This window comes from Tasmannia lanceolata, unplaced genomic scaffold (genome assembly GCF_043159265.1).
Source record: "Tasmannia lanceolata isolate RefF3 unplaced genomic scaffold, GAP_Taslan_0.1 ptg000003l, whole genome shotgun sequence".
Taxonomy (NCBI): Eukaryota; Viridiplantae; Streptophyta; class Magnoliopsida; order Canellales; family Winteraceae; genus Tasmannia; species Tasmannia lanceolata.
Genome location: NW_027518680.1, coordinates 37,752,611 through 37,765,249, shown reverse-complemented (window position 1 = coordinate 37,765,249; position 12,639 = coordinate 37,752,611). Strand labels below are relative to the sequence as shown.

The 12,639-nt window shown below is 44.5% G+C and overlaps 1 protein-coding gene across 2 annotated transcripts in view; it reads right to left on the bottom strand.

The window, feature by feature from the left end:
* Nucleotides 1-12,639, bottom strand: part of LOC143862223 (uncharacterized) — a 66,642-nt gene that overhangs the window by 24,570 nt on the left and 29,433 nt on the right. Inside the window, exon 3 of one of the 2 annotated variants that reach the window (XM_077373233.1) lies at nt 4,348-4,777. The exons of the other annotated variant lie outside the window; for it this stretch is intronic. Within the exon in view, the coding sequence (XP_077229348.1) occupies nt 4,669-4,777 (109 nt within the window). The 3' untranslated portion in view covers nt 4,348-4,668. Of the gene's footprint in view, nt 1-4,347; nt 4,778-12,639 lie in introns of those variants that run through there. 2 annotated transcript variants of the gene reach the window in all.

Below are 12,639 nucleotides of genomic sequence, written 5' to 3'. Positions count from 1 at the left end.
ACCCATGTGTTTGGGCCCTCAAGCTCATATAACCTATATGAGCTTCAAGCTCACAATCATTTTCCTCATATATATATATATATATATATATATATATATATATATATATATATATATATTGGAATTAGCAAAAAATCAATTTCATGAAGCGAGATTTCAGATATTCTTTAAAAACGTGTCTTCAAATAAGGTCCAATATGGCCACCGCAGCAGCCTCCCTTCCTTCAGACCAAAGCAATCCCTTACGCCTCCCCACTCACACACGTGCTAAACAATGTATCCTCTGCTTCAAGAAGGCCTCTCTGTACATCACTCGCATTTAATGCGCATTTATTAATCCCATGATGGGTACTTATGATTTAGCTCACAAATACGTCTGACACGTAGCGCTCGCACCAGACCTCAGTGTGACGAACCCTTTGCCTATAAAGAGCTCAACGCTCAATGGAGAGAGAGGTCCTTTCTGAACCATCTTCTCCCTTATTCATAATTCAATCACTTGGTCTTTTAACTGTGGAATCGATATCTGACTTGACTATCAAGTGGTTTCCCGGAACCAAACCTCCGGGACCGCTAACGCTTTCTGTGGTCGTAGGTTGCAGGTTGAAGTTTTATCACCTCTCAGATCAAGGGAATCAATTTTCAACGCCATCAAATTGGCGCCATCATCCATGGGACCTGTAAATCTAGTCAGAGATGACTAAGAGCAATAACCCACCGCCAAGTAAGAGAATTACAAGAAGTACATTGAATCGACGTTCTGTCACCGAGAAGGCTCACCTGCTTATCGACCACCAGCCTTTGATGGCAGGTGGATCTCTTGCGTCCACCGCCTCTCCGCTTGCTCCCGTGAGGGACATGTATGATGGGTTGGTGCAACAAATGGGCACTATGTAGGGAATACTCCAAACAATTTTCTGTGGCGTCCCTCCTCCAGTCGGAGTAGCCCCTAACATCACCCCTCCAGCAGTGAACCCCATGACCAACTTTACAGAGGCGGGCGCCAACTACCCGGAGGGTGGATGTCAGGGGAATTACTGGCCACGTGATCATGCGGCCTCTGCATCAGTGGCTAGCCCGGCCTCACGCCCTACTGCGCCGAGCTTCAACCCAGGACATCAGCAGGGGGAGTCCACCGTTTGCTGAAGTACACCCCTCCCAGGTCCACCCCCAAGAAGTCGTTGCTGACCCCGCCCCACCGCATCCTATGATGCTCGACCTGCAATGCTAGCTGCAAGAAATGCGTCAGGATATCAAAAGACCCCAGGGCACCAACCTCCTAGACGAGTGGGAAAAGGAGGCCGATTCTCCTTTCACACCAAACATTGAGGCCGCTCTAGCGGACCCTGCCATCGACCTCTACCGGTTCGGCTTCTACGATGGAATTGCGGAACCCCTGGAGTACCTTCAAACCTTCCGACACGCAATGAGTTTCCCGGGGGGGCTCGGAGGGCTTCATGTGCAAGGCCTTATGGTCCCTCCTAAAAAACAGAGCCAGTGCCTGGTACACACATCTGAAACTATGTTCAATTTCCTCCTTTCAAGAGCTCGGACGAGAGTTAGCCGACCTTGGCAACAATTGCCCCCGCACGAAGCCCGCTGATGTACTCCTAGCCCTGCGCGAGGAGAAGGATGCAAAACTTCTTGGCCCGATTCACCACGGAGCTCTACCAGATACAAAATGTTAACTTTGATATGGTCGTTGCTTCTTTAAAAGCCGATATCCATGACAGGGACTTAAAGTTGTCCGCTAACGTAGATCCCCCACGTAACATTCAGGCGCTGATGAAGCACGTTAACCAATATGTAGCTTCATAGGATTTCTTCGCTGCAGAAAAAGAAGGCTCGTCTCAGAACTGGAGAGAAGTGTAGAAAGGAACCTAGAGCGACCACTGGGCGGAATCAGCAGCCCTATCACAGCAACCGACCCCCTCCTCGAGGACCACTGCTGAACCCTGACATGTACAACCTTCCCCCTCTGAATAACACGATTTCCAATATTCTTTATGAAATCAGGGAGAGGAGTTCCTCCAATGGCCGAGAGAGACTGAGAGACGAGGGAGGAAGGCCCGGCCACTACCACCGGGACCATGGGCATACCACTGATAGATGCCGTCACCTCGAGCAAGAGATCGAAAGACTAGTTGAGGCTGGCCATCTTAACAAGTATATACAGCCTCCCTCTCAGAACAAACAACTCCCGCCGAGGCTTGAGGCTCGCAGGTCCCCTACCCGGTGACGATCCCCTAGTCGTCACAACTCTCCGACAAGACGGAGGAATGAGCGACCTTGACGCTCAGCCGACCCACAACAGGGAAGGCGCGCTATATCAGGCTAATATCCGGGGGGGGCGAGGGACTCACTGTGGGTGGTCCAATTACAACCAGTCGAAAGACTTATGCCGATCGAATACATTCCCTTGAAGGGCCAGCTGCCCCGACCTCCCTAAAACAGGACAAGTGATCTCAATTTCTGACAAGGACTACAAGGATGTCCTTAACCCCCATGATGATGATGCAGTGGTAGTTTGCCTCTTGATTGCCAACTAAAATGTTAGCAAAATCTTAGTCGATAATGGTAGCTAGGTGAACGTGCTCCACTACAATGCATTCAAGCATATGCACTTAGGGATGGACAGACTCAACCTCGTGGATTGGTCAATCTATGGATTTGCAGGAGGGTCGATAAAAGTGGAAGGCAAAATAGACTTGCATGTGACCTTTGGGAGCAAGAACCTCTGCAAAGAACCATCTGGGAGACCTTCCATGCGGTGCGTGTTTCCTCTGCTTACAACGCCATAATTGGAAGACCAGTGCTCAATGACCTCAAGGCTATTGTCTCCACTTCCCACATAGAAATGAAATTACCTACCAAGGAAGAGATCGGTGAGGTGTGAAGCGACCAAGGTCAGGCTCACACTTGCTATTTCACCACTCTCAAAGGAACCAACTATGCTAGGGCGCCCACTCCCACTAACTTGCCAAAACGCGCCCACGAGCGTAAAGGGTCTGTCACAGCCATGTCTTCCAGGCATGCCCATGGCTCTAAAAAACCAACTGAAACCCCCTGACACTGGCAGCACAGAGAATAGGAGCCGTACGGCTTTTTTTTCCATTGTAAATACAATCTGACAATTTAAGAATTTGAATTTACATTTTCTCCCTTTTGGCCTCTTTTTTTGCTTTCGTCTATGTGCAGGAAGTATCTCATGATGTAATTGATTAAAAATCAAAAGAATGAAGGCCCTTCACCTCAAGAATTCGCTACTACTGCGTATTTAATAAAAAGCGACATCAACGGAACCCGGATCCCACCTTATACGGTCGGAGATAACGGGGACGACATCAAAGGGCCCTGGATACCACCTTACACGGTCAGGTACTGCGGCACGACATCAACGGAACCCGGATCTCACCTTATATGGTAGGAGATACCGAGGACGACATCAAAGGCCCCTAGATCCCTCCTTACACGGTCGGGTACCGCAGCACGACATCAACGGAACCCGGTCCCACCTTATATCGTCGGAGATACCGAGGACAACAACAAAGGGCCCCGGATCTCACCTTACATGGTTGGGTACCGCAGCACGACATCAACGAAACCCGGATCCCACCTTGTGCGGTCGGGTACCAAAGAAGGATATCAACGGAACCAGGATCCCACCTTATATGGTTGGAGATACCGAGGACAAAATAAAAGGGCCCCGGATCCCACTTTACATGGTGTCGGGTACCGCGGCACGACATCAACAGAACCCGGAACCCACCTTACACGATCGGGTACTACGGCATGACATCAACAGAACCTGGATACCACCTTATATGGTCGGAGGTATGGAGGACGATATAAAAGGGCCCCGGATCCCACCTTACACAGTTGGGTACCACGGCACGACATCAAAAGAACTCAGATCCCACCTTACACGGTCGGGTACCGCGGCGCGACATCAACGGAACCTGGATCCCACCTTATATGGTCGGAGATACCGAGGATGACATCAAAGGGCCCCGGATCCCACCTTACACGGTTGGGTATTGCGGCACGACATCAATGGAACCCGGGTCCCACCTAAAGGTCAATAACGTTATGTCAAGGCAATTTGCCTTTAGAACCATTAAAAATGACTGAATCCCACCTGAATGGGCCTCAAGGGAAGCAATTAGACCCCTCAAATCTTCGGCTAAAGCCACCCTTGGTTCAGCCCAGATGCAATTTCTTGCTATCAAAACTCTCTGAAGGAGGAAAAAGGGACCTCTTCTGCAAAGTCATCCCCAATATCTTTTCTACCATTCAAAATCAAATACCAAAAGAAAACTATTAGGACAAATATATTGCATGAAATGATAAGACGAGTAAAAGAAATGTTCCATTGAAGATTATGGTAAAACAGCCTCCAAGGCCAAAACATCCACATACTTTACTACAAAAATAAAAAGTTCGGAGATACGTTTAAACAACTGAAACAACAAGATATAAAAGACGCCCCGCCATTCAGAACCATTTTCTGCCACCCGGTCTGTTACAAGCACTAGAAGGAACTTGTCACGATCGCCGAAGGCATATACGCCAAGGCCCCCACTAACCAGCAAACCCGTCCGAAGAGCTCTCTACCTTCTAACACCTCTCGTGCCCCGCTACCTGGACTAGCACCCAATAGCTGAACCCTCAAAGTCCAATTCTCCTCTTCCAACTCGCCCACCCTGACCTTGAGGCTCTCCACCTCGGTGCCAAGCTCCAGCATGCGGTTATAGAACGCCATGTTCCGGTTCTGACCCTAAAACAAAGAAAAACAAGAAGAAAAAGCTGCTCAAGGGAAAAAGCAAAAGCAGAAAAGGAAAACGACGATAGGAAGAAATTACGTATGCAAAAAACTTGCGATAGTTCTTAACGAAATGGCCCAAATCGGACGCCTTTGATTCCTAGAAGCCCGCAACCACTTGCGGGAGGAGGACAACCCCCTCTCCACCGATTTCGCTTTTGTTAGAGTAGGTGCCCTAAAATCCAGTATATTTCGCATGTTAATCAATAAAAGTTTCTTTTCATGACAATTAATGGGTAACTATAAGTTAAATATGTGTGACATGCTACTTGTTATTGACACGTATTTGTCCTTAGGTAGCAAAGTTGGAAATCCACACTCATGGATTCACAGATCCTAGGGAGCAAGGAGATATGGGATTCTAGTTATTTGCAGACCTTAATAGCTCCTAATTGGGGTTGAGGTTGGACACCTCTTTCTGTATACAACTAGCATCTATCTTGCCAATATGCACAAGATGTGGAGTGACTTATCTCAATCACTCGGGTAGTGGACCCTAAGCAAGATAGAATGGTATGCCAATGAGATTGAATACTAAACAGGATCACATTAGAATAGCTTGTGGACAGGAGACAGTTGAGCTATTTTACCAGACAGGACCCTTTACATGTCCTTTGAACTGAGGGGTCATATTGGTCTGTTGGCGAGTCTCTCATTCTTGGTCTATCTAACCGTGATTCTCTTGGAGTCACTAGAGGGTAGTACTGGAGTGTTGGACAAACCTTTGAGGTCAATAGTGATACCCGACATGAAATTCTCTACCTATTTTATAGGATAACAACTACGATTTTGGTCAGAGCAGTAGGCCTAGAAAAATACCTCGCCAAGTGTATTTGATAAAATGTTTATCAAAAGGATTTCACAAAATAAGTTTTGAAATGTTTTCAGCAAATGCATTTGTGGGCCAACACTGCTTGACTGAAGGGTATACCGTGAGTGAGCCCAAGGGGTAGTTGATGTCCACCCCCCGTAGGACTCAACTCAGTAGATGTGAACTTGGAGAAAGAACTTGCACATTTGATGTGATTAGAGGTATGATGATTTGACGGTTATCTTCAAGGTTACGTCTCGATGGAGGTCACTGACTCAATGCGATTGTAGCATTAGCTACGGAGCAATAATCGTAGTGGAGCCCACTTGTGGGTTCTGCAAGATCTACCGTTGAATCCCTGCTACGATCCTACTCACTACTCAATTGACCAATTATTATCTATTAGATAGAGGTCCCGCATTTATTTGGTTGCTTACACGAACTAGTTTCGTGGCATTGGATGCATTGAAAGGATATATACAATGTATATAGTGTATATGCACTATGGGATACATTGGGAATACCAAAATGGTTAAGTATAAACCATAAGGGTATTTTGGGAATTATAGAAAAATATGGATGAAGCTTTTTATCCCATTGGATGGGAGGAAATATGTTTATTTAATTAAAAGAATTAAATAAATAATTGTAAGTTTAGCTTATAGACTGGTTTTACTAAATAGTCATAACTTACTCATCTCTAGTAAAAAATTTCTAAAAACACTCTCCCACGTTTTTTCACTTGGAAAAAACTAAATTTAGGGATTTCTAAAAGTTCAAGAATTTCTAAAAACACTCCCACATTGTTTGATTTCTATTTTGAAAAAGCCAACTAGCTTGTTTCCAAATTGGAGCTTCTAATTGTGTCTAATTTTCATGTTTTATGAGATTTTTCTAGAAGCTTTGGGTTGTGTATATGGAAAATGAGAACTCTATAAATACAAGACAAATGAATAGAGTTTGTGAGAGCTCTTCCATAATTCCATGTGTTGGAAATTGGTAGAGACATCCCAAAGACTTTCTCTTCTTCTTCAATTCCATCAACTAGTTTTGTCTTTTCTAAGTCAAAGACAAACATCGAATAAAGCTCCATTGATCTAAATACATATTCCCACAGTATAATCTGATTTAGATCAGGTTATAAAGTAAACAAAGAGTTGTTTACAAGATCCTTTATGCAAAGAAAGGAATCCATCGGTTCAACTTGCGGTTTCGCATCGATTAGATCGTTGGCGGATTTTCGAAGAGTATATCACGCAGACGTTTTTCTTCTCATCAGCAAAATAAGGTATTTATATTTATGTTTATTAAATCACATTAAAATCAATTAGTCCCTAGGAATCTTGGGTTAGAGCAAATTTTTTGTTCTACACGGTTTATTCTTCCACAACGTGTAGCGATTTTGCTCGGAGTTTTACAACCAATCTAACAGTTTTCACCAAGGATACCGCAAGAGGACCACCAGTGGCACCGGGAGTGCCTCCTCCATGTCCACTCCTTGTGCTCTTCGCCACCGGTTCTGGTGGAGGCCTAGGAATATCAGAGGAAGAGCCCAACTCAACTCAACTCAACTCAACTCAACAAAGCCTTTGTCCCAAACTAGTTGGGTCGACTAAATGAATCCTTTAGAAAAAATTCATGAAGGTAAAAGGAATCTACCCGGCTCTAATCCTAGTTCTAGTTGGGTTCTTCTACGTGGATCATTTTCTTCTATTCTATTCTATCCAAGGTCATGTTCTCTGCTATGTTCCTAGCTATCAAGTCTTTCCTCATTGTTTCTACCCAAGTTGTTTTTGGTCTGCCCCTACCTCTTTTTACTTCATCAATTTGGCACGAGTCGCCTCTTCTCACCGGAGCATCCAAAGGCCTACGTTGGATATGTCCAAACCATTTTAAGCGGTACTCTCTCATATTCTCTTCAATTGGAGCCACCCTCACCTTTTTACAAATGTCTTCATTTTTAATTCTATCTAGCCTTGTGTGGCCGCACATCCATCTAAGCATTCGCATCTCCGCTACACTCATCTTATGTACATGCTGCTTCTTGGTGGCCCAACATTCTGAGCCATACAACATGGCTGGCCTCACAGCTGTCTTATAAAACTTTCCCTTCAACTTGGTAGGAATTTTAAGATCGCACAGAACTCCTGAGGCAAGCTTCCACTTTAACCAACCTGCTCTTATTCTATGGTTAACATCCTCTTCAATCTCTCCTTCCTCATGTAGAATTGAACCGGTATTTCCCCGGCCGGATAGGATAGGGGAACCGGGGTGATTCGACGCTTCCCCCACCAGCATTTCCCCAGCCGGCTGAGAAGAACCCGGAGTGTTTGACATAATAGTGAAAATAAAGAAAAGGAAGAAAACTACAGAGAATGACTAAGGATGTGGAGAAAAAGATACAACGAATGCCTCTTTAAATAGAAAAACTGATCCCTTCCGAAAAAGTCCCGTCGGTTGGGAATTTGCGCCGCATGAATACGTGGCGCTTCAGGAATAAATAACTTTAACCAACCTGCTCTAATTCTATGCCCAACTCAAATTACCAGTATTTCCCCGGCCGATGGGATAGGGGAAACGGGGTTATTCGACGCTTCCCCCACCAGGATTTCCCCAGCCGGCTGAGAAGACCCGGAGTGTTTGACATAATACCCGGAGTGTTTGACATAATAGCGAAAATAAAGAAAAGGAAGAAAACTACAGAGAATGACCAAGGATGTGGAGAAAAAGAGACAATGAATGCCTCTTTAAATATAAAAACTGATCCCTTCCGAAAAAGTCCCTTCGATTGGGAATTTGCGCTGCATGAATACGTGGCACTTCAGGAATAAATAACGGGAATAACGTCTCATTAGTATGACAACTCTTCCTCCCAAAACGTCATTAACCGTTCCAAAACGACATTTTAAATTCCTAAGAGGTCATGATTCTTCGACTTTCCATCTTTTGACCCCCCGGCTCCTTGCTGATACGACAACCCAAAGTTAAAATTATGGAACCTAGATACTCTCAGACCGCACCTCAACTTCGGGAAGATTTGAACAAATCTCAAAAAATGAATAATAAATACAAAGTCAGTCTTGTCAAAAATATGATAAAAGATCGGCCTCGCAGAGTTGTTTACATTGAAGATCCTAACAAAAGAAACATTACTACAAAATGAAAGCCGGAAGGCATGAGGCAAAGAAACCCGCTAATTATCAACCCTCTGAGGGGCCGCTGCACTTGCTCCATCTCCACCCCGACCCCTCTGCCAACCCTAGAAGGAGAGACAAGCCTGTCTATCGGGAAGTCTAACTGAATCTCTTATACCCGGGCCAGGCATTCGGCAAAATCTCTAGCGTAACCGTCGGCTTCAAATGGGATATTGTCCATAGCCACTTTTACTTGGAATTTGTATGATCCCTTATATTGATCTATGGCTTGCTGGAGCTTCTTATCAAAGGATGCCCTAGCCTCGGCCACGGTTATTTTTGTCCTCTCCAAGGTCTCCTTCATCTCCTTAAGAGAAGACTCCAAAGAATGAATCGAGGCTTTGGCCATTTCTAGCTCTCCCTCGAGATTCTGGACTATTTCATCATGCTTCCCATCCTTGGCTCTCGCCATACGTTCAGCTCGTTTTCCGACTCTAGCATGGACGTGATGGCCCTTTTCCCATAAGCCTGAGCCTGGAGAAGAGGAAGCAAAATTAACCTCTCAACCAAAGAAAAATTAAGAAGCGAAGGACCACTTACAGATTCTATATGCCAAAAATAACCCATAGCTATCTCTTTCTGAGAAGTGTTTCCCAATTAGACAGCGTCACCTGGAGCTCCTCCCTGGAACCCCATTTCCACTACCACCCACGGATTCCGAATTGCTGAATCCTCAGTTCCGACCATCCTTTGAGGTTGGAAGAAACCACGTTGCATCTCCACAAGCTCCTTCTCTAATCTTGTGCCGCAAAAAATCATCTGGGTATCCTCACACCCATCAACTCTATGGGAACGACTCTCCTTAGGAACCTTCCCTTTTGTCCCTGAAACCTTCTTCGATGATCCTTTCTCCGCACCCGATCGTTTATCTTTGCTCCCAACCGCCCTTTGAAGAAGTTGAAGACGGTCGCGGAGTACCCTCGGTCGAATCCGGGCAAACCTCCGCAATTGCCATAGAATCCCGAGGGGAAGCTGAGACCTTCTTCGGAGCCATTCCTACCAAAGAAAAACATGTCAGGATAGAACGTAAACCATTTCTCAAACGAGCCTAGTAGCAAACCTCGAAAAGGAGTCATCGTCGGGACCTTTAATTTCCTCGGCCTTATCATCAAGTTCCGTGGCCCTCTTATCACCGACCCTCCTGCTATGATCTTCAGAGTAGGGCATTTGCCAATTTGTACTTTATCAAATTCCTTTCTAACCTGAATTCTTTACAATCTATGCGATCGCCTCTTAAGATACGATGGAAAATTGTTGCTTCAGCCCCCTCCAACTAGGGGTGTTCATTATTCGGTTATAACCGAACCGAATTGGTTTGGTCGGTTCAGTTCGTTTTTTTTTCTTTTTGATTTGGTTTCGGTTTTTTTTTTTGGAAATTCGGTTATTCGGGTTCGGTTTCGGTTATCGCAAAAAAAAAATCGGTTAACCGAATAACCAAAATTATGGATAAAAACCATTATTTTTCCAAAAAAAAATGCCATATGGTTACTCCGTAGGATGATCAAAACTGTCCATTTGATTTATCACAACTTAATTAGGTTGTGCTCAAAAAATCATTTCGATAGGATGATCCTAGCCCTCCTATCCAAATCAAGATTTTGCTTTTTTTCCTCTTTTTCTCCCACTATTCGGTTTTGTTTCGGTTATCGAAATTTGATAACCGAAATTATTTCGATTATCAAATTTCGGTCTATTCGGTTCAGTTATAACCAAACGAACACCCCTACCTCCAGCACGGGCAAAGGACCTCGATCCTCTACTATTACCGTTCTCCATGTGGGTGGAAAGGACCATAACACATCCCGAGGGGGACGTACAAAGAAGAATTCATTCTTCCACCCCTTAATTGAGGAAGGAACCCCCGAGGAAATCTTAACCAAGGTTTTAAATTTTGGTTTCGTAATGCATTTCGTCCCTCAACGAAACCGAAATTTCGGGCGAAATCAAATAAGTGAGATTTATCTCGCCCTAAAATTTCGGTACTTTCGCCTAAAATTTCGGGAGAATATTAAACAACGATAACAATTCCAGATATTTTGGGATTTCCCTGAAATTTTCGGAAAAACGAAATTTGGAACAAAATTTCGATCTCGAAATTTTGTACGGTTTCGGATTTACCCAATTTCAGTTTCGTTCTCCACCGAAACCCGAAATTTCTGATTTCGATCGAAATTTAAAACCTTGATCTTAACCTTCCTACGATGCGGAAGATACCACCACCCTTCCTCGCCATTCGGCTTATTCAAAGCACAAAAAATGAAGCCCCATTTCCTCCTTTTTCTACCTTGGCCATGAAGGCCAGTAGATACCTCCATCCATTTGGAAACCTAAGCCTTGCCCGGAAGGCCTCCTCATAGAAAGCAAACTCCCCCTCCTTTGAGCTAGCACAGACCCGTTCGTTTTTCGAGGGAAGACGAAGCCCATATTCCTCCGGGATTCTATAATCCTTTCTTACCCTCCTAATATCCTCCTTTGTTAAAAGGCTTACGGACATCATGAAGCCCTCAAGCCGGTACACTTTGCTCCTCAGAGAAGAAGTCGACTTGGAACCATTGGAAACCCTCTCGGAGTCATCGTCGTCCCTATTATTACTAGATTCTATTGACGCCTCTGCACGAATGCCAGACTCCTCCACCGAACTCTCACCTTCGCTCTCCATTACCCTACGAATCGGCGAGGAATCAGATGACTCCGCGGAGACATCTATTTCTGCGGGATTCTGGAAATCGGTTGTAATCGACATGATTCCAAACAAAAGAAAGATAAAAGTAAAAAATAAAGAAAATAGTCGCAGGATAAAAGACTCACTAAAAAGCGTGAAAAACTGAGGAAACACGTCAGAAAAACCGGAAGAAAAACATCAACACCCCTGAAAAGGATAAGCCGGAAAATATGTAGACTCGCCAGAAAAGATTAAAAACGCGGAAATGAAGATTACTTGGGAAAGAAGAAAACATTAAAACCCCTTTTCTTTTTTATTTTACTCATATATACCCGAAAAAAGGAATTACGCTGCCAAGAAATCCCGTCAATTTGGGAAGCGGAAACCCTAAAACATGTGGCGCTGTCTTATTCCTCTAGGCACCTCAATCACCCTATTGTGACATCCTCATTTAATGCGAGGAGCATCAACCCATATCAACGGCGTCAGGACATCTTCTTGAAATATGAACCCCTAAAGAACCTGATCGTTCAAATTCCCACCTAAAGAATCTCTCTCCAAAGGACTCACTGACCCAGGGAGGATAAAATTACTTCCCCGACCCTTTAAAAAGAGCTCGGGGAAGTTGGGGGCCTTATGATGGGATTAGCATAAAATCAATTTCTTGATGCGAGATTTCAGATATTCTTTAGAAACAAGTGTCTTCAGATAAGGTCCAATATGGTCACCACATCACCCTTCCTTCCTTCTGACCAAAGCAATCCCTTACCGCCTCCCCACTCACACACGTGTGTGCTAGACAACGTATCCCCTCCTCCAAGAAGGCCTCTTTGTACATCACCCGCATTTATTAATCTTGTTAACTTACCAACTTCTCCAAAAGCTTAAGCTGTTGGAGAAAGGTGTTATTTATCTTTTATACTTTTAACACTACCCCGCACATGTGGCCCACTTGGCAAACACGTGGCACATGTGGTCCCACTTTGGGCCGACCAACGCATGTGGATTTTTGCTGTCCGGGAGGTTTGAACTCGAGACCTTTGGCTCTGATACCATGTTAACTTACCAACTTCTCCAAAAGCTTAAGCTGTTGGAGAAAGGCGTTATTTATCTTTTATACTTTAACAAATCTCATGATGGGTAATTATGA